At 36.2% G+C, this 22,293-nt stretch overlaps 1 protein-coding gene across 2 annotated transcripts in view; it reads right to left on the reverse strand.

The window, feature by feature from the left end:
• DENND1B (DENN domain containing 1B) overlaps positions 1 to 22,293 on the reverse strand; it is a 147,360-nt gene that overhangs the window by 39,585 nt on the left and 85,482 nt on the right. For both annotated transcript variants that reach the window (XM_054285843.1, XM_054285842.1), the window contains 3 exons: positions 14,315 to 14,415; positions 8,763 to 8,808; positions 7,148 to 7,249 (listed from right to left, as the gene is read on the reverse strand). In XM_054285843.1, the coding sequence (XP_054141818.1) occupies positions 7,148 to 7,249; positions 8,763 to 8,808; positions 14,315 to 14,415 (249 nt within the window). The remainder of the gene's footprint in view (positions 1 to 7,147; positions 7,250 to 8,762; positions 8,809 to 14,314; positions 14,416 to 22,293) is intronic.

Consider the following 22,293-nt stretch of genomic DNA (forward strand, 5'->3'; position numbering starts at 1 on the left):
AGCAATTAGGAAGTGCCTGCAGTTTAGAAGAAAAAAAGACTATTCTGATTACAGTGCTTGACTTTTTAAAGGAGGTTTGTGTTTTTTACTTGGCAAATAACAACCACTGGTTAGACAGAATTAGAGAAAAAGAAAAAAAGAAATGGGGGGAATTTTTAATTTAAGTAAGTGCTACTTTCAACATATTTTGGAGGAAAATCATATAATTCTGGAATTATTACAAGATATGTGGAATTATACCCACATATAGCGTGTACTCTCCTAATTTCCATCACAAGGGACACCTGGAAAATAAGTCAACTTTACTTACATAGAATACACATTTCTACATCCCTTTGTATTGCAATGTTCCACAACAGGGCATTATTTAAGTCTCTAAATGAAGTAACATTCTGAGTTACTATTTAATAGGAATATTATAAATGCAAACTTATCACCAAAACAGCTTTCATTCTTTTGGAAATATATGCAAGAATGAGTATCTTTTTGTTTCTTTATGCAAGCAGTCCTGACTGCTCTTGTAGATGATGATTGTAATTGAAGTGTCAACCTAATTAACAACTAAACTTTGAATAATGCTAATGAGAACTGAACATGGCATCAGAGAAAAGACCAGCTCTACAGGTGATAAACCTTCACAGTAGTGACATTTTCCAGTGTAAAGTCACAGTTACTGTGATCTGATCAAAGAGAGAGACCCCCATTGGGTCCAATTATAACTATAGTTTGGAAAAAAAAATTATTGAGTTATGATGTTCATAATCTATGCAGAAAGGCCTTTACAGTATAGGTCTTTTCCCCATAGCTGTGATCTTTTCAATTTATATCCAAGCTCCACAGATCTAGATAAAAGTTTTGAGCCTGATTCGTTTAGCCCATGGAAAGCACACACCAAGGCTCATTTATGTTCTTGCCTTACACCTCAAAAGGAAAAAAAAAAGTACAAGTCCAAGTACAAAAACAGGTTAAGAAGTTCAAGGTTGAAAAAATAAATGCATGTCTTGGTTTTGTGGTTTGATTTTTTTCTTTTGTTCTGTATTGTACAATTATTTTAAAGTTGTAAAATATACGATTTCATTGTGGGGAAAATAAATGCATACAAGGAAGACCTGCATATAGACAGTAGCACAATTTGACTAAAATAAAAGCAATAACATTAATTCAACAAGAACTGTCACTGTTAAAATTTTGTCTCTGTCAAGACAGGCAAAGCATCTTCTCAATGTAAGGGAGGTAAAATGCAAAAAAAATCTCTAGACTCCTTTAAATCTACATTCTTCTAAATTGTACCTTATGATTAGGGGAAATTATGGCAGATGATAGGACAGGTTAAGAGAAGAGGGAGGGTAAAGATAATGCAGAGCAGAGGGATTACACGACCAAATGAGGAACATAAATGGAAAAGGTATTTTCTAATTTTCTCAGTTCAGGCATACCCTAAGCACCCTACTGTAAATTTGATTAACAGGATGCTTTAGGCAAAAAATGTGCTAAAAAGAACAGCAGAAAACAACCAATCTCCTGCTCTGCTGGCGTGTTATTAGCGCAGCAATATTAAGACTCTCCAATGGGCTGAGAGGCACTCTAGACAGACACACATCTTTGTGTGCTGTCCTGGAGAGAGCTTGAGCCTCAGAAAGACAATGCCAGAGTTCAAAGAAAGCTCCTCCAACTCCTGCTTCTCTCAGGGGGCAATGCTTAAAGGCGAGAAGAGCTCCATCAGATTTATCTGCAGAAGAACCAGGAGCAGGGTGCTCTCAAGAAGAAGCCTGCAGAGACCATGGGAGCCACAGCTGTGTGTGAGCACAGCCCTGACGTGCCTGCTGTCCCCTGCAGGACTCTGGCTGGGGATCCCAAAGTGCCCCTGGGACCTGCCATGGCGTCCTCCAAGCTGAGGCCAGCGAACACACAAGAACAGGACAGTGCTTAGTCAGGGCTCAGCCCAGCCACACTTGGGTAGGCTGATGGCAAATTCTCCCAGTTCCGCATGTGAATCAAAGCCAGAGTGACAACGCAGTTATTACAGCCAGGATAGCAGGCACAGGTAAGAGACAGGGTGCACTGATCTCCTGGGAAGGACCTGGCACACAGCAGGATTGTGATTGCTTACATCCATGCACCTCAAACCAAGGAAATGTGAGACCCCTTTGGGTGACACCACTAACAGCACTTGAAATTATTTTAAAATTACACAATTCTGACACCAACCAAAAAAACAGCAAGCAGCATCTGTATCAAAATCTCTTCCTCATTTATATTTCATATTTTATATTTTAACCCATTCACCTAACTATGATTAAGAACACTAAACCTTTTTTCTTTTGTATCTCTCTTGCAGAAATAGACTTTTATGAAGTTTAAAAATAAAGAAATGCAAGAAACAATCTGCAGGGGTTAGAATGCTGTTAAAATTTACTTCTGAAAGACACCAGTGATCCACTGCAGAAACTGTATTATTAATTTACACTAGAAGCAAACTGTTTTTATCTTCTCCTAGCAACAGCTTCTCATAGGAAGGTGACTTCATTGGACAGCTAAACACTGCCAGTGAAGAGCAATCAGAACTTTAGGAAGGTCTAAATCAATACAATAGTTTTTCAAAGATACAGATGAGACTGATGTGTAATTAAGTGTGTCTAAAATGCAGAAACACAGTGTGCTGGTCATTGAAGCAAAAAGTATAAATTATTTAAATGGTTACCCATACATCCTTTCTAGGTCTCCTAAAATCTAAATATCTGATAGACAGAAAACATGACTAATACTCTTCCATGTGAATAGAAGAATTATATATAAATTTAAACACATATAGAAGAATGCTGTTTGTATTTGTTTGTTATCTGAGAAATATAGAATCATACACTGGAGTTTTGAAGGACTATTAGATCTCTGAAAAAATATATCCAGTTATTTCTCTGGTATTAGCAACACTTTTTATGTTTTGAACTACTTTTTGCTGTTCTCCATCAGATGATACCACTACAAAAGTAAGTAGAAGGTCACTCTCACAAACAAGAAAGTACAAGAAGATTACAGAGAAAAGGAACAAAACAAAAACCTCAAAACAAACCAGAGTGTGATATTTAAATCACCATTTCTAGTAAACGGCTTCTGTGTATTTGAATATTATCTATACACAGAGGATTAGGCATCTCAGGGAGACTTCCAGCATTAACTAAAAATTTCCTCATTTAGACAGAAACAGCTACTTAAATGCAAATGTTTTCAAAACTAGCTGTACTTTTTAATCTCATATGCTAGCTTCTAAAACTATATCAAGGTTCAACAGAATCTCAACTCTAAGTTCACAATAAATAGTCATTTCATAACACTGCAAGCACTGCTGACTGCTGAGTTTCTAAATATATTTTTGTATACTTTCTAATGGGAAAAAAACATCATAAATTATGCTATTTATATTTTGCAAAAAAATCTTTTTAATTGCACTGTTATACATTGACTTTAATTTCTTTATAATACCATTAATCATCATATTTTACAAAATAATTTGTACTCCCAATAATCACTGCATAAAGTAACCAATTTTTTGCATGAATTACAGCCTAATTCTCAAATGCTACTTTTAGAACAGTAATGTTCATATGCCAAATTTATGGTGTTCAAATCCTCTAAATTTAGGAATCTCAAAACTACATCTCTGAAGTCCAGTTTACATCCTGTACTGCATCACAGTGTGTGGGTACCAGGCAGTACAAACACTACACATCTTTTAACAGCTCTGTAGCTTTTGCAGTGACAATATTTAACCAGCACAGAAGAAGCTAAAAAACTATAAAGTCTGTTGTCTTCTGAAGATCATATTTATAAAAGTTCTGCTCAGTCTATGATTTCAAGTCATTACGACTTGGTTGCTAGAGGTGATGCTGTCAATTCTGGAAGCTGTTTGGGAAAGTGTTCACATCTGAGCAAAGGAGAAGTCTTTATGTCAGAGTTAAGTGCAAGCAGGTATTGCAGGGTCAGGCCCAAAATTTATAAATTTCAGTCTATGGTCACATGTGTTCTTCTAATGCCTTATATTATTAAAATGGTGATCTCAGTATTATTATATTAGGAAATTTACTCCCACAGAAGTAGCTCCTTTTCTTTTTTCTTTTTTTTTTAATTAAAAAATAATAGACAAATTCACAGTGAAATGATGAAATTTAAAAACAAGCTTTCTTGTCAGAAGAGTGAAAAAAGAGGGGCTTTCCCCCTTCCAAGAAAACAAAGGATTCCTGAAAGTCTTGCCCTGATTTATTCTCCCAATTTTAAATACCTTAGGAGTAGCGGAACTGCTACTGGCATGGTAGTATTTCTAACAGTCAATAAATCTAAAATATTATGTGTGAATATTGGAATGAAGCCATTAAGAAGATTACAGCATGCAACGCAGCAGAGGGTCCCCATGAAAAAAGGACTGGTAATTCAGGACAACTGTGACCACTGACCTTTGAACAGTCAAGACCACTGGTCAGTCTGACAGAATAATAGAGTTCACATGCATGGAAACTCATCTAGCCTGTACCTATAATTTAAATGCTTAAGTGAATGATTTAAAAATGCCTTTAAATCTCAGTTAATTTATTATACAGTTTATTAGACAATGCCATAGAATAATGTTTCTTTCAATCTTAAATTTATCCTGAAAAAATTCACGATCAGAGCGTGTGTACAAGGGTAAGCCATTAAACACCTATGCTGTGAGGACATCATCAGGCTTATTGATCAAGAAAATAATTACTCTGTTCCCTCTGGACACAAGAAACAATTTTTAAAAACTTGGAAAATATTGCATTTCTTTTGTTAGGCTGTTAACCAACCTGGAATCAATTTTTGAAAGGGACAGTAAGACTACAACTTCTTTTATATTTTCAGTTCTTCATTCTGTTTTAATGCCTTTCAGAGGTACTCATTATATTTTTTCATCAGAAGTTTTACTACTTTTGTATGTACGCTTATGAGGTTTTTCTATATAAGTTAAAATGTTTCACACATGTATCTCTGACGTTCCCTTTAATGTTTGAAGCCTGACTTACCATTTTGACTCTACACTCCTGTGTCTTACACTTTTCCCCAAGATGTCAGCAGCTGTACTGCCCCTCATGAATGCAAAAGGAGAACAAGCATTTTGTCACCTTATGAACCAAACACAGCCCTGTGCCTTTTGTTTCCAGGTTTTCCAATTGTAATTGTATATACATTCCATCAAAATGTTTAAAGTGCCTTACGGATTGAAGTGAAGTAAAAGATGGGACTATTCAAATTAAAAACTTCAGTATAAAATCCTCAAGTTCTGCAAGTGTATTTTGCATAGAACATTGGCTTTTTTTGCTTTATATTAGATATGTAAAAAATGTTGTAAGTCTAGACTGTACACTTGGATAACCTAAATTAAGATTTGCAGTAATAACATGCATATATTCTGGGAGAAAATACACTTCTAGAAGCAGTCAGATCTGTATCCCTATTTCCTTTATGCTAGCCTGCTTATTTAGAGATCATTTTTATATGCACCTGTAAAACACATGACAAGTGCCTCTTATTGCACAAAGATCCATTTTGGCTGTTCAAAGGACCTCCAGCTGTAACTCCAGTATGTCATGGAATATGATGCCTAATTCTCAATTCCACATCCAGCTATTATTTAGCATGCAGGCCTTCATGACATTATAACATCAACCCTGTTCACTCAGTGGAAGTCCAGTTAAAGCTCCTGACACACCAGGAAATGGCTCTTTCTTTACTTGTTATACTCTCAAATGACAGAGTACAGTCAAAGTTACTGTATTTATGTTTGTGCTTGTATCCATGCATATGTAAATCACAAAATATCACAAAAATATACCAATTTAATAATAAATACGCTAATGTAAACCACAGAACATCATACTAATTTTATAGTCTTTTACATCTCTGAACTACAGTTGATATAGAGTCCAAAGACTGACCAGATGATCTATAAAAATGTTTAGACTTATTTTTAGATGATTAAAATCAAAGGGCAGTGTCACAAATGCTATCATCAAGAGTTTGACTTCCATTGTACTAAATATATACAAATTATCAACAGTTACAAAAGACACAGTATGCCACAATAGGATCTTACTTTGATTATGACAGGGGTATTTTATGATTTACAATTTCAGAAAATGTAACTCTTTGATTTCATATTTTGATATAAAATTCCTTGTCTTGACAACTATTTGTGACAGCTTGTGCATCTTTAATTGAATAATGAAAACAGTGGTTTCACAATTATATTCTTTTAGAGCTCTACTGGGAAAAACAAGATAAGTGAATTTTGTGACTGTTTAAAATGATATACAGAGTATGTTCTCCTATAGGCAATAAAAAAAGAAAAAAAAAAGGCAAAAAAAAGCGGGGGGGCACCCTCTACAAGATCAAAGTCCAGAAAGAACTGGCACTTAATTTATCATCCTTTACAGACAAAAGACAGCTTTCGTCATTTCAAAAGGATCAGATGTCTTTTATGACAAACTGGGTTTGCAGTTTAATTTACAAATAGAATTCTAAGTAAGCAGTCTTTGCTCTGCCAAAGCAAATGACAAACAGTATAGGTTTTCATTCACGCAGCCCTCAGCAGGATAGAAGAGATTAAAATAAAACTGAAATAATTTAGAGAAAACAAATAAATGTTTCACAAAGTTGAAGAAGATCAAAGCCTGAATTTTCTGACCCCAACTGTACAAGCATTTCTTATTATATTGACCAGTGCCATCAGATCATTAATTAAAAGGAAAGCGCTGGCAGGTGGCAGGGAAGCAGAAGCCGATAATTGGCCCCCTTCTTCTTTTTGCCTTCAAAAACTCTCTGGTTCTTTTGCAAGACATGCCACTAGGCAGACAGAAATGCCTACTTTGTAATATAATGATTAAGATGAGATGAAGAGACTCTTGCGTTTAAAGCAGCTCTGCCTAATGAATGCAGCTAGCTTTGTAATTATGATCCTACTTTTACAATAAGGAATATGATGTTCCATTCAACGTCTCCTCAGCTGTCAAAAAGGTAAAAATCTCAAATGTAGGGGTCCGCACTAGGTGGTTACAGCAGTTAGCAAAATAAGGCAAAAATAATTATGAGTAATTCAAGCACCTATATAAGAAAGAATGAAATGTCTAAGACTCACCACTTCACCAGGTAGGTTGTTCAGGTCATTAAAAGGAGTTTCTAGAGTGTTTGTGTCAACATTTAGCAAAACCACATCCTCCAGTGATCTATTTTTTACTCTCTGTTAGGAAGAAAAAAAAAATACTGGAAAAACAATTTACTATGGCGTCCTCCTGAAGTACATTTTCCTTATACTGTGCTAAATTACAAATGATGATTTTATACAAAGGACAGTAATGGCAAAAAACAGTTGGAGCTTTAGATGTAGAATTTGGGAATTAGATACAGCATTCAAAGTAGCTTTTAAAAATACTTCCTATTTTTCAAACACTAAGGTTATATTAATAATCTCTGAGAGGAATTTATACAGAATGCAGTTGAATATATTGGATAAATATATATTGGAACTACATATATACTGTAACAACATTTCATTCTCTCATTTTTGAGAAAATCAGATAGGATATTAATCATATAAGCAGATGAAAACCAGAAAAAAAGTACAATTATTTGCAGATTTATGTAAGTACCAAGCATGTGATGCCTACTATTACCACAGAAGAATGGATAAAATGCTTTTTCATCAGTGCTTGGCTAGCAGCTAAGAATTAAATAATTTGTTCCTTTCAGGGAAAAGGGATAGAACTCTTTTCTATATGGCCCTACAATAATACATAATAATGCAGTGCACGAAATAATTCCTGAAGGAACTGACATCTTTTTTTAAGGGCAGATCTTTCAGTTCCATTATTTCCTTATTGAATAAGAAAAAGCATCCTAATCAAGATATTACAACTGATGCATGCAGGTCATAATGATTTGGGAGCACAGAAGGCTGTGCCTGGAGTTGAGAAGTGTAGATGATATAGAAGGCCTTTTTTGGAAAAACAAAAGTGCTGGTGGCTCAGAGAAGACCCCACCCCATCACCTTAGCAGATGTGAATTGATCCTTAGAAACTGCTTTAGCAGAAGTGCAAATCAAATAATGTTTCCAAATCAATTATCTACTCTGCATGATAATCAGATGGCACATGTAGGCTCCACAGCATAATCAAATGGTTATGGAAAAAGGCAAAACTATTTCTTACCCAGCTATAATGTACCAGTCAGCTGAGTTCTACTGTGTTGCTTTACATTCAAATCTGTAAAAGCCACCTCTTGTTTTTTGGCAAAAAATACTAATTTCTAAATTAATAGTTAGAAATGTAATGGGATGTAGGTTAGATTCAAGTTTTCAGAGGGACAAGAACATAAATTATCTGGGAAATCACAGTAACTCTGAAATCTGAGTGACAGTGACCCCAAAATAAATTTTACCTGTTCCTGAAAAATAAATTTTTCCTCATTATTGGGGAGATCTGTTGCTAAAGTGCTAAAAGGCAGGAAAATAGCTCCCACTGAGCTATTAATAAGACAGAGAAAATCATGATGTAGAGCTACATGTCTTCATAAAATACTTCAAAATTAAGATTTCAATGAGTGATATTTTTTACTTAGTATAGCATATGAAGCTTAAATTTTGTAATTCTGCATGCTAAAATAGAGGGATTTTTTCTCAAACATTTCCATTACAATTTTTTTATGGCACACACACCTCATGCTTCCCAGTACACTGAAGAGGACAGTAAACTTACCTCTATCAAGCTTAAGTGGACGCCAATTAGATAAGGCATCGGTGCACTGAAGGAAAGGAGTGGAAAACATCAAGTTTTAACTACAACACTAATGGAGCATTTTAAATCTTGGTACATAAGACCCTAGTAGACAGTCACTGTTTAAGACAGTATTAAATGAACACAGTTGCTACAGGAATGTTTACTAGACAAGGAAAATTTTGGTTTACTCTGCAGTAAAGATGACAACAAAACAAAGGATGCTGCTGCAAACTATGAGGCATGAGCAAGGAGGCACCACAGCTTTTCCTCCAGACCCAGTTCCAGTAACTGACCACACTGAGCTAACCCAGCCAATGTTCCCAAATTGGGCTGGTTTTAAAACACCAGCTGGAGGACATGGTCCTGCTCACCATCACCAGAGTGCAACACAAACATCATTACCACCAGTTTTGGTTTTGAACCCTCCCCTGGCAAGCCTTTGGAAGCTGTATAATATCCTATTTAACTCAAGATAATCTCCTTCCAATTCTCATAAGACAAGGAACTATATTCTCCAAACAGAACAAATATCCACACAAAGCTGCTGCAGTAAGACCTCCTGCAGCATGCAAGCAAGAAACTGAATTAGGCTTATTTATCATGGTTTCCTACAATCTTCTGTTCTGGCAACATCTGACTAAGAATATACTCAGTGTCCAGCACTGAAGGAAAAAACCTCAACAATCACCATGAGACTTTTGGGTACTGTGAGATTACTGACAATATTCACTCTCAGAGCAGTGAACAATTGACAGGCTAGTTTAGGCAACTCATGGAAAATGAGTCACTAACAGACCACAGAGAAAAAAAAAAACTAAATAAAAATAATCCCTGAAAAATAATGGAAGGCAAGATAACATATAAGGGTACACAGCTCACAGTAACTTCTCTCATGGCAATGATCTGATCACAGATCTGAGCCAGTGGCACTCATTGATTGGTGATTGACTTCCCAAGGATGGGGCAAGGCTTCACTGCATCAATTCATGCAGTCTCGTCCATTTGGTCCCACACTTCTGGGACAAGAAAAAGCAATTCTCACCTGCCTACAACTACAGCCCATTTTAGAAAAATCTGTACACTCTATGGATTACCCAATTGCTCTCATTAACAATGTCCCACAGGAGAGGATCAATGCAAAAAAAAAAAAAAAAGCAAACAAAAACCAACAAACAAAACCAAAAACTCAGACTGACTGAGGCCCAAACAAGATTTCATGGCGTCTATGATATCAAAATATAGGTTTGCTGAAACTGCAAACTGTCATGGCTTAAGGTTTCTAGGCAATGGGGCTTCCAAAAAGGAAAAGAGGCCTCTGTTTTTCCACACATCTTTTTCTTAGCCCAATACTGACAAAATTTAGCACTTCCTGATGACTTCATCCAGGCTAATCCTTGTCTTTGTGAACTAAACACAAATTACACGGAGTTGTAAACGAGTGTCACTCCAGAGCAGACACCCATATATTTTCAGAGAGGATTTAAACAGCTTTAAACCACTCTATAGATTAAAGAATGCTTTGTACTATGTAACATATTTAACCAAGCCACTAAGAATTATTAAGGCTGACATGTTACTGAGAATTCTGCTGCAGAATATGCAGCAAAACAGATCCTCAGGTTCCTCATATCAGAATATCTCAGTGGTACAAATAATGTGAACAGGTAAAACTACAGTGAAAACAAGTGCTATGTCATGTATGGATTTTATACACACTTGTTTTCTCATACATCAACACTGTGCCAGTAGCTTCACCACGCCTGTGCTGACTTAAGGTAGCTGATGATTTGCTCCATTAATAAATCTGCCATTAAAAAGGGAAGCATGCAGCTCTTTTCTCTACAGAACAAAGCAACACTACACCATTTCAATTTTGAAGTTAACAGAATAAAGTTACAAAGCACATCTTGAAAATGGATGAAATAAAAACTGCAGGCATGGAAAGTCAATTTAATCGTTTTCAGCAAAAGGTAATTTTATTACTGCTGGATTCTGAAGCCTTAACAGCAGAGGACTGGAATAGCACATGAAATTGCTTACTATGATACTACTGGGAGCTGCTACAGGGTTTTCTCTTGCTTATGCATGTCACCACCAAAAATATCAATCAGTGGTATCACTGCCCAAAATAATTACTATGTTATGCAAAACATCCAAGTTAATTGGAAAATAATTGCCCCATTCTCACGAAAACAGACGTATGTATATCCTAATTCAGAAGAGACGAAATCTCATAAAGACCTATTGCAATTGTAACTTGAATTTTCTGATTGCATTACATTCTCAACAGAGCACCAGTATAACAGATGCTTTATCATCCACAGACAAAACTGGCATATATTCTAATCTTGGTGATTCAGTTTGCCAAGATATTAGACAGAAATTTCATTAAATTAGCTTTCTTCTTCACAAAAAATAATTTTATTCAAATATAATTACTGTATCAATGTTCAAACTTAATTTTTGTAACAGTTTTCTTGAAAGCCAGCCACCCACTCCACTGAGTGCAAGAGTCTCCTATTACTTACTTAAATGTAGAAGAGAAATCAATTTTTTACAACATAATATAAAACTCAATTTTTTATGAACTGCACAGTGGATTTTTTTCTGCACCTACAATGAATATAACTTTCTCAGCCTATATTGTGCTATCTTCTAGAAAAATAAATTTCTGACATCTCCTTTTTTGGATGGTCACTCCAATTCTCACAGTGGAGCTCCCATAATGGCAGTCCAGGCCAAGCTAAGCTCATGGGGGTACCAAGCCCCTCCTGAAGCCATGAACACAGACTCTGCTCTGGCCCAGAGTCTGGCACTCTCAGCCTGCCACTCCTCAGGGTGGTGCAGTCCACACTCACCCTCTGCTTTGGGCTACTCCAGCATCATCTGTTACATTAGCTCTAAATCCAGCCTGGTAATCAGGCAGCAGGATAGAAATTAATAGATTTTAATTAAAAAGGCAAGTGAAAAAATGGAAATAATTTTAATATAGCCTTGTTTTCCTCAAAGACACATTTTTCTTTTTTCCTGCTTACAAAATGTACCAGTTAGGCACTTAATGTAATTTATCAAAGTCTAACCCCACAGAATTGCATATTTTATCATGATAATATTATGAAGATTCTTAGTCCAACTAATAAAAAAAAAAGGGCCTTCTCTCAAAATATGCTATATGATTAATGTGCAAAAAAAAAGGTTACAGAATGAGGCATATCTTTAAATTAATAGATTTAAATGAATTTGATCTTTGTTTACAAAAAGCCTTACTTCCACAGAATGAACAAATTATTCAACTGATATTCCCCTACTTCATATATTTGAATGCCATTTCAGGACAACACTAAGAAAATGAGATTTCATGGGAGACATTCCAAGAAGTCCAAGTGAAACAGTGACAATGAAATTTCTAGGCACATTGAGCTAAAATGGCACTTATATAAAATGAAATTTGCTTATAAAAATGACATAAAAAGGAGAAGTATGCAAAATAACTTTTGCATACTTTTATTAATTTTCAATTGGCGTGATCCTGTTGGACTGCAAACTCGGTCAGGCCTACTACAAACTTTGACCTTAAGAATTCATCAAGGTTCTTTAACTTGCTATATTATATACCTATGAGGAGAACATTTATTTACTGTTAATACATCAGAACATGAGGAAAGCTAAGTCATTGGTGTGTTTTTATTACACTTTTCCAACCTGTCTCACAAAAGAACCATTCAGATGAACAGAAAGAGAAATGTAAATGTACAAAAATCTGAGTAAAAAGGTCTGAATTACTGTGATAAATTCATCAGCTGTGCATTTCTTTTCATGAACTTTATGTTTCCTTTTGAACATCTCTAAAACAGGGGAACTTTTTACTCCACCCTACCATACTACTGTGAAAAAGAATACAGTATATAAACAAATTTTACAAGTTTAAGAAACTCCATGCTTCTTTTTAATGAGTAAAAAAATTTCTCAGGTCATACCACTGTGACCTAGAATCCCAACTATTATCATCATCACATGGAGATGTGTACAGCATCTCATATTGTTATTTCTGGAAACATTATGTGGGCTTAGAAGGGGAAATAAAAAAAAATCTTCTTATATTCAGGATGCACTCTACAGGGTACAGCTTGCATAAAAGTGTTGATCTGCCTTCTGAGAACAGCATTTTTGGATGATCTGAAAAATCACAAAGGTTCTGGCCATAAGCTCAAGTAATACAAAAACTAAATACACCCAAGTTCTACCCCATCCTGGTATATTTTATCAAAGGCAGGAGGAGAAACAATTAGAACAGAGTTTCTTCAAAAGAAAACTATCATTAAACATGAAAGGCTTAGCTGTACTTGTAAGTAAAAGGAGGAGTTGGAGAAAAACATTTACTCTCTTTTTTAAAACAACAAATATATACATGAATTGTAAGAACTACCACAAAAAAAATACATACCATGGACAAATATTGTGAACTTCAGGAAAAACTACCAAAGGCACTTAAGGAAAAACAGTGAGGATTTGTTTGAAAACAGAAGTTCATTAGACTAGATGGAGTTCAGTAGAACAGCAATGCATTCGTAGGTTTGAGGGGGAAAAACTCAAACCAAAATCAACAACATAAAGCCCAGCAAACACATAAGCATAATTTATTTCTATGAAGAAAACACAGACTTAGCTCTGTTTAGGTAATATCTGGCTGTGTCTCAGGTTTTATACATAATAATAATAATTCCTAATCTCTAGAACAGCTTGAAATGGTTCATTTTCCCATAACAGACCCAGAGGGTCTAGGTAAAGTGAAAATCTCCAGGGATGGATATTCCTGCTTAAAGGGAAAATGGAAACTCTCATTTGTTATCTCTGCCACTATTCTGAATAAAAGCAACAAATTGTGAAATACAGGCATGTGGAAACATCATCCCCTAGAAGGATCAGAAGTGAATCAAAAAGTGATTCTTGTTCAAATTAAAAATATGCCAAAACCACAAAATCAGTCATGTGAACAGAAACTCATCAGGAAAAGCAGAATTCTTGTAATAAAAATTTTGGAGTCCCAAAAGGAGTTTTTAAGCTCTTTTGGGAAGGGGTTGGCTAGAATCCTGAGCCTGGCTGAGTTAAAATACAAATACTAAATCACTGATGAATACTAACATCTGATTCTGGAAAAAATGATCAGGGTTTTTTTGAATGCTTCTAGAAGTATAATGTATTTCAACCTAAACTAAAAGCCAAATAAAAGAAAACTGTAACATGCTTGCATTTAAATTACTGAATGAATTCTCTTACCAACAAAACAGAACCAGTTCTTACAAACATGCTACTAATAGGAATCAGCACTGTAATTCAAGATACCAATTCAAACATCAAGGCATGATGGAATATCCCTAGTCAAGTTATCATTTAAGCACTGGCCTAAGTGCTTTCATAAACTGGAACCTGTTTGCTTAGTCATAATAAAGAGTCAGTGTTTTCATCAGTTACTCAGAATTCTAAGACAGGTCAGAATCTCAGAAATGGAGAGAACAGGTTAGCTGTCTTACCAACAGTAGTCCAGAAGATGTGGAGGAAGCACTGGGATGTAAATATGTTGCCAATACATTGGATATAACAATGCAGCTGACGCATGAACACAAGCAGTTAACTAAAAATAAAAATATACACACAGAATTGGCAACAAAAAAACCATGAATAAAAAGAAAATACAACATCTTAAATTAACTTTAGACATGCAAAAATCTTAACCTCCCCAAACCACCTCTTAATAATTTTGTAAATTACTCTGAATTGCAAAAACACATCGACAAAAAACTCTGATGTATGTATACAAGCACAACACCTGCAAGAATGCAGGCTAACAAGTCAGCCCTCCCTGCTCAGCTATTCCCTTAGAAAAAGGGAAATAATCATGAATTGCTTGATGCAGTCATGGTCAAACATGAGCACTGCCATGAGCACACAGGACTGAAGTGCACCCCTGTTTCACTTGGCTCCACTGAGTGGGAAAGACTCAGGAGAGTTTTCTAGCCCCCATTTCTGCTATTTTAACTGGAATTGATCTGAAGCTGCATGAAACCACAGAACTGCACAAAATTCAGAAGCAGGATTAACTCCTGTTTGGGTCACTACCTTGATTTCCAAACTATCTTATAAAAAAAAATCTGAAGTGAATATTCCTGTAACAAAAATGCATCTTAATTACAATTTTCCAAAATTCCCTTCCCAAAGCAGAGACTTCCAAACCTGGCACAAGGATCATGGAAAATCAACTCCTTGACCAAAAAAGGAGGTGCTACAAACTGCTTATCACTCCAAACAGACATCTCTGGTTTTCTAAAACAAACAAAAAAACACCACAACCACCACTTTACCCCCAAAACAAAGAAGTATGGAATTCATTAGAAATGGGGCCAAGTTCATTCCACAAGTGAACAAAATAATCTTGCAATATGTAAAGAATTCCAATTTGATCTATCTTTGCTATAAGGGAGTCTCTCAAATTTTGTTATTTTAATATGCAGGCACAGAGTTACAACAGAATGAGAAAAAATCCAGACTGTTCACAACATGGCAGCCTATATCCATCCCATGTAGCACTACAAACCTCATAGAAAAAGGAGAAAAAACACTTTAAGAGCATGCCCCGTATAGAAGTTACCAAGCTAATGGAAAAGAAGAGGCTGTCCTAATGTTTTATATCACAACAAAATTACTACCTGAGTTTAACTTGATAATAACACTGTTTATTAGATAGACATGAACTTTCACAGTAACAAAACAAAGAGCAAAAAATAAAATGTAAATCCTGCCCATACAGCAAGTGCTAAAGCATTATGGATTTTACAGGGAAAAAAACCAACCCTCTTTGTGGAACAGATCAGCAGTTAAAGTGTTCACATCCTGGTTGTCTTGGACATTTAGATTTGTAAATAAAAAATTACATCACAATTTTGTACACATATTTTTACACTAATAATTTTAAAAAGCAGTTATAAGACCATTGCAGCAGAAATCACAGACAATTACAATTTGTGCAGCCTAGTTTGCTCAGCGCTCAGATTAATATAACACGATTAAATATGGAAAAGAAGAGGGTCTGAAAGCTCCTGAGGGATATCATTAGGGCAAATTGCCAAAGAATGAAACATGAGCCAGTCAGGAGAGTCTGGAAGCTGCAGGGGTACCAAGGGACTTGAATGTTCGACAGTTGGAGCTTCAGTAATGTGTGAACTGCAGGTTAAGGTATCAGGAGACCCTGCTCACTGACACACAGAATGTCACTATTGACCAGCGAGCTGCCCCAGCCTGACAGCTACACAGCAGAAAGCCAAGGATATCATAATTCCCTATTTAAACTCTTCCTTGCACATTAACATCTCCTTTCTTAGCTTTACACTACACTTCTGCAATTACTCTCATTTTGGACTTATAATAATGGGTATTTTAATAATTATTGGGTTGTTACTATGAATTGATTTGGGGAAGAAATAAATGAGTACCTTCTCCCTCTTCTACACAATGGGATTTATGAGGTTTATTTCCATATTACCTCTCTGTGTAGCTGAACTAACACTACTGTTAGCACAGTCCAGCTCAGCATCGTGTTTTTTGCTCCTTCATTCAGAACAGATATGGTATTACTATTATGTCCACATACTTTTGTACATAGTATATAAATTTCAAACCACAACAACCTATAGAAAAAAATTAGCATTTCTTGTATTTCAATCAGAGGCTGCAATAAAGCTGAGCATACAGTTACACAGGATATCCCCTGATGTATACAGTTGCCTCCTCCTTCTCTTAATAGGCATTCTTAAATTATGAATTAAGATGACTATACTATTTGCATGAAGAAATTTTCCTATCTTATGCATGTCTGCTATATTTTAATTCTCACTTGAACAGAGGAACTATGCAATTCCTTAAAAACATCTGAAGTTTTATTAACTGTTTTATAATCTGTATTTTAGTGTGGCACTCCCACTAGCATCTATTTACCATTTATAATTTTTTATCTACTATTTTTTTTATTTCTAGCAGGAAAGGCAAAGATTTGATAACTTACACATCGAGCTTTTGTTGTACTGTTCATCAGTTTTCTATTTAATAACATCTTACGGTAAGATCTTGTTTAAACATTTCCCTCTATGCTGTTGCAGTATGTTTCCAAACATTTTAGTATGCCATGAATATGTTTTATAGTTTCCTGTTTACAGCCCATAACACAAGCAGCTATGGGACTGTGCTGCTCTTCAAACTGTGCCACATTTTATTATTCTGCCAACTCTGCCTTTAAGCAAATACTGATAAGATAATTATGGATTTCATATTAAAATTTGCATACTTGGTGTAAAAAAATCTCTTTTTTGCTTTTTTTTTTGCTGTTTCAATGGTGACTGCATTTCTCAAATGCATTAGTTATTTAAATAACCTCCCTCTTTAACTGACACATCCACTCCACAGAACAGAATGGGAACTGCTGTGAGCCCTGAACAATGCTGCACTTAAGGAACGATGCAGTTCAGGAGCTCTGAAAAGCCAGGTACCAGGGAGAACTCGACCATTTATATCAGAGCTCCACAGAGGTGACACCGGGTTTGGGGGTGTCCAACAGTGTCCATGCACAGGAGCTGAGCCTGGCAGGCACCTGCCAAAGGCTACAGGGCACATCCTCAAACAGAGCACTCAGCACATCAGCACAAGCTCCCAGGCAAAGGAATGAGATCTGTTGCTTGACCAAGTGGGGATATCTTCTGCAGAAAACAATTCCTTACACTATTAAGGCACAAAGACATCTCTCTGGAGTCTGTCAATTGACTGCTATCTATTCCAAAAGGAGTTATCAAGAACTACCTTGAAAAGATATGTCATAGATCATAAAAATCAAAAGAGGTACACGGTCTCTGAAGTTATCTTGAAGTTGTCTTCAGTAGACATTCTCCCAAACCATCTTGAAGTTGTCCTCAAGACTGTGTCCAACCCTACCTATTCTTCCACTGACAACTGGATATAAACACCAACTGTGAATTGTGATTCCTTTTACAGGTAGGTTTTACACTAAAGGCAAAAGCCTCTGTCCAATGAAGTTTGCTGTATGTTTACGTATGCACACAGATATATCATTGCACAACTCTGCAGTTCAATGAAAAACCTTAAATTATAACAGACAAGTGCTGAAGAACCTCATTTCTGCAAACCTCATAATTTATTTCCAGGTTTGAGGCAACAAATGATGTCAAGACATCCTCCTGTAGTTCATTTCACTACAAAAGATCTACTAGGGCTGTGTTTCTATCCAATAAAAAATGGGGCACATAGTTTTTAAAAGTAAAGTTTTTGTCAGCTGAAACTCATTTGTCAATACTCAACAGAACTTCTAATACTTTTACTTCCATCAATCTTGATATTTAGACTGCTTTTGTCCATTTCAAATAATGTCTTTTAGTTAAACAACTTTTACTTTCAGAAATAAATCTAATTATCTTTTTAAAATTGGCTTAAATAATGTGGTTTTATATTACATGAACAACATGAGTCAAATTATTTGAATTATTTAAAAGCAAAGTTTTAATGTTCAACCCTTTAATAACTAAACACATCTAATTTGAATTCTCTAACATTTACACTGGGCATAAGAAGCTTTATGTCTTTTTCTATCAGTAATAGACTTATTAATAGTACTGAGTCCAACTGAAAGTTTCTAGTCTGTTTCTGATCTCCCCTGATAAGATGCTGCAGCCAGAATCAACATGTGAGCTTTCATATACTGCAAGGAAAGTAATTGGTGTTTCTCCAGAGTAAACTCTCAAGTGATTCTGGTAAAATAATTTTTACCTTTGCCCCTGCAAAAAAAAAATTCTGAAACTACATGTCCAATGAGAATACAGTCTTTCCAAACAGTGGGAGACCACATAAAGAATTTGTTAGCAAATTATTGGGTGACAGAAAATTGATTACTACCAAATCTCAACAAGACTGAAACAATGCCCAAATTCTAGAGAATTATGAGCTCCTTTCTACCGTATGGCAATAAGCAGACAGTTAGGAAGGCTGTTGTTCAAAATCTATGCAGTAATGAACATGAACAGCCAGGAGAAGTTTTAGTTCAGGACTTGATCAAAGCAGGTTTACCTGCTCCTGGGAACACAAAGAGTGCAGCTCCTCCTCTCCTTTCCCTCATGTGGATGCAGTAATTCTGATGTGTGTATCTGCTACGCCAATGCTCACTTCTACCAGTGAATCTTTCTGCTCTGTATTTCAGAGAGACTGGTCCCTTTTTCTGTTCATGTCTCTTCCTCATTTCAGGTCTTGCTAAAACACTGCACCATGTCTGGAGCCACACTACTTCAGCTGAAACATTTTCTGCAGACTCACAGATAATGCTTATTTGATACCTACCATTCACATTATTTCAATGAGTAACATAAAAATACCTGTATCCTGCACAAAAGGTATCTGGCAGTTTCTTTCTATTGATATAAATTACTTTGTTCAAAGTCTTTTCTATAATCAAAGGTAAAATGAGAGAAAGAGCATAGGTGGCAAGATTTGCACACATTGCAAAGAACAAACAAGGAAGACAGAAACTGATTAGCAGAATCTTGTCAGAAAGCCAAAAACAGCAACAGAAGTTAAACAAATGCTAAAGTAAAATTAACCTGTGATTCTATAGAACCTTTCAAAATCTACTGCAAGCAACTAAAGAACTACTGTGATAAAAGCATTTCCTGAAAAATCATCAAACACTGTCAATCTCTGTCAACACCATGTCCAGAAATGGGTACTGGTGTGCTCTCTCCCTCCTCCCTCACAGTCCCAATGGGCCAAAGAACTGCTTCCCTCCCACTGCCTTGACCACACATATGTTGAAAGATGCCCAAGATTCTGTTTAATTTTGTTATCTCATCTACTCATTAATACCTATAGCAACAAACCCTAGGGATGGGTCACTGTTTTACCACAATTACAGCAGTCACCATCAGCCTGGACCAACCCTTGTGGCTCCTTCCCCAATATCCCAGTTCACAAGCATTACTGAGAAACACTGTCTGCTTCCTGAAAGGGGAACAGTTGCATAGGTGAAAGGAAGCCTCTCCTCTACATTATTGTAACTCCTAAATTAAACCAACTTTATCTTAGAGGGGCAAACACATCTAAATCCTGTTTGATTGAGAATGAGATCAAGCCCCAAGCACATAACAGATGATTTACATTTGTGGAGACCAACCTTTCCATCCATTTCTTGAATGGGGGGCAGGGCAGGGGAAGACTGCTGGGGAGTGAAAGTGGGAAGGGAGATCTTGTTTTCCAGTTTACAAGAGAGCATAAATCTATTCCCAGCTCTAAAGATTAAACAGTCAGACTAAATGATAAACCTAGCTGATTGTGCCAGCACTGGTGAGAAATCAGTGAGGAAAAAAATTTAGCAACAAAAGAGAACAGAATATATTGTCCAAGCCATGATATGCAAAGCCACTTGCATGCAATTCTTTAATTTAGCTCCTGGCTAATCATTTTCCATCTGCCATCCCCATAATCTTTAGGAAGAAAAAGAGGGAGGACCTTAAATGAGCCATAATGCATTTTCCTCCTGTTGGCAAGATGAAAATCCAGCTCTTCTCTCTCACAGGAGGGAGAGAGAAAGGGAAATATATTTCCAGTACACAGATGAATACTTTAACTTTTTCCCTTCTAAAAATTAAAGATGTAAAAGAAAACACTCATATAAAAAACTTATTTTCTCCCTGAATTGCTGTTGGTTTTTTTTAGATTATTCACTTCCTTTTATCATTCTTTCTGGGGGACGGAAAGGGAAGAGATGAGTGTTATTCATGATTTTGACAGCACTTCATATACAATCAATTTCATTCTTTTCTTGCAGTTCTTGATTCACAAACCAGCATTATGGCATCATTCTTGTGCATTAGCTTGGAAGAGAAAAGAGAAGGCTGCAGACACGGCTTGTTCCTTGCCCATGGCTCCAGGAATGACACGCTGCCCAAGAAGGGAAGCTGAGCAGAAAATAGAACTGAAGTGGTAGTAGACAGGTGAGTGCTCTACAAGGAATACCACTGACATACTGTGCCTACACCAGGGACCCACAGGCACTTACAAAGATAATCAGAGGTATCTATATAACAAAGTAGGTGTTGGTGTAGAGAAAAAACCATGTAACTTCATTCAGTTACTCACTGTTTTCATACCACAAAGGTTTTTCATACTTTTTGTAGGTTGAAAATGAAACTCTTGGACGTTAATCACCAGGTTTTATCCCTAACACACTAGAGACTGGGTTAATAGCATGTCTCTTTTGATACTCATTTACCTACCTATGCTTCTTTATATCATCTGCTCAATAATTGCAGTTTTCTCACATTTCTTCATTTCATCTCTGTATTTTCTTGATTTGTTTATTCTCATTTTGACATTCATTTATTGCTTAACTTCTTTATCTGTTCCTCACTCACAAAACCACAGAACACCACAAATATATACATCTTTGTGTCCCTTTTCTGACCTTGATGCCTCCTTTCCTTCCTCCTTTATTTTATGAACCATCTCCATTGAGGAAGAGCTACCCTCCCAGAAAATTAGGGGGTTCTGCAAATGTTTCTCACCTCAGAAAGGAGAGCATCCAGGAAAATCACTTTTATTAACATTTCTTCCTCCAAAGGAAATCCATGGCATGTTGTTTTGCCATCCACTAATTAAGAAGCAGCAGGAACAAACTTCCTTGTGAATGGCTTACTTAAGACAATTTATAGTAGCAGGAGTAGAGATAACCAACAATTATGCTATAGAGCTCATCTTATCATTGGTGAAATGAGGAAAAAAAGAGTGATAAAGCAGTAGCAAGTATGAAAAGGGGAAATCTTGCCACACCAGCACACCAGACCAATGGCTGGTACTACACTCACACACTCTTCAACAACTCCTCCTCATTGCTTTTGCTTCACATGGCCACCGAATTACTCCAGTGGTGCTTTCTGTAGGGGGTGAGACAGTTCTGCTCAACAGAATAAGGACTATTTCCCCTTCAGCTCCTCTTCAGCCCAACCACAAAGGACTCAGTTCCTAAAGGCTTCTCCGAGTCCCACAGCAGTGCCCACACTGGCTCTACACAGCATTTAGTTCCCTCAGTTTCTACTGAATTGCCAAAAGTCATACAAAAAAGAAACAACTTTGCCCCAGATTGACTCAGTCTTAGAGCTTTCTTTCCCCTGCAAGTGTAAGGAAGGGAAAAATTAAATTCTGGAGCTAATTTGCAGATCTGTCTACACGCCTTTTCTTTTTACAGCATGGATTTTTGAGGCTTGGGATCTCAAATTTTTTTTTACAACACCAGTAATGGAGTTCCTCCTGTTTTACATAGAAGGCAGGTAATAACAATTTCCAACTATTTACTAGCTTTTTCCCTCCTGCTCTCATTAAAAAAAAATTTAATGACATATCTCAATTTCTTTTCACAAATTCTTTAAGCAATTATTTCTCCTTGGTTAATGAGGAAACTATGCTGAAC

The sequence above is a fragment of the Melozone crissalis genome, unplaced genomic scaffold (assembly GCF_028551555.1).
Source record: "Melozone crissalis strain CALT ecotype California unplaced genomic scaffold, PUWL_Pcris_2 ptg000045l_1, whole genome shotgun sequence".
Taxonomy (NCBI): domain Eukaryota; kingdom Metazoa; phylum Chordata; class Aves; order Passeriformes; family Passerellidae; genus Melozone; species Melozone crissalis.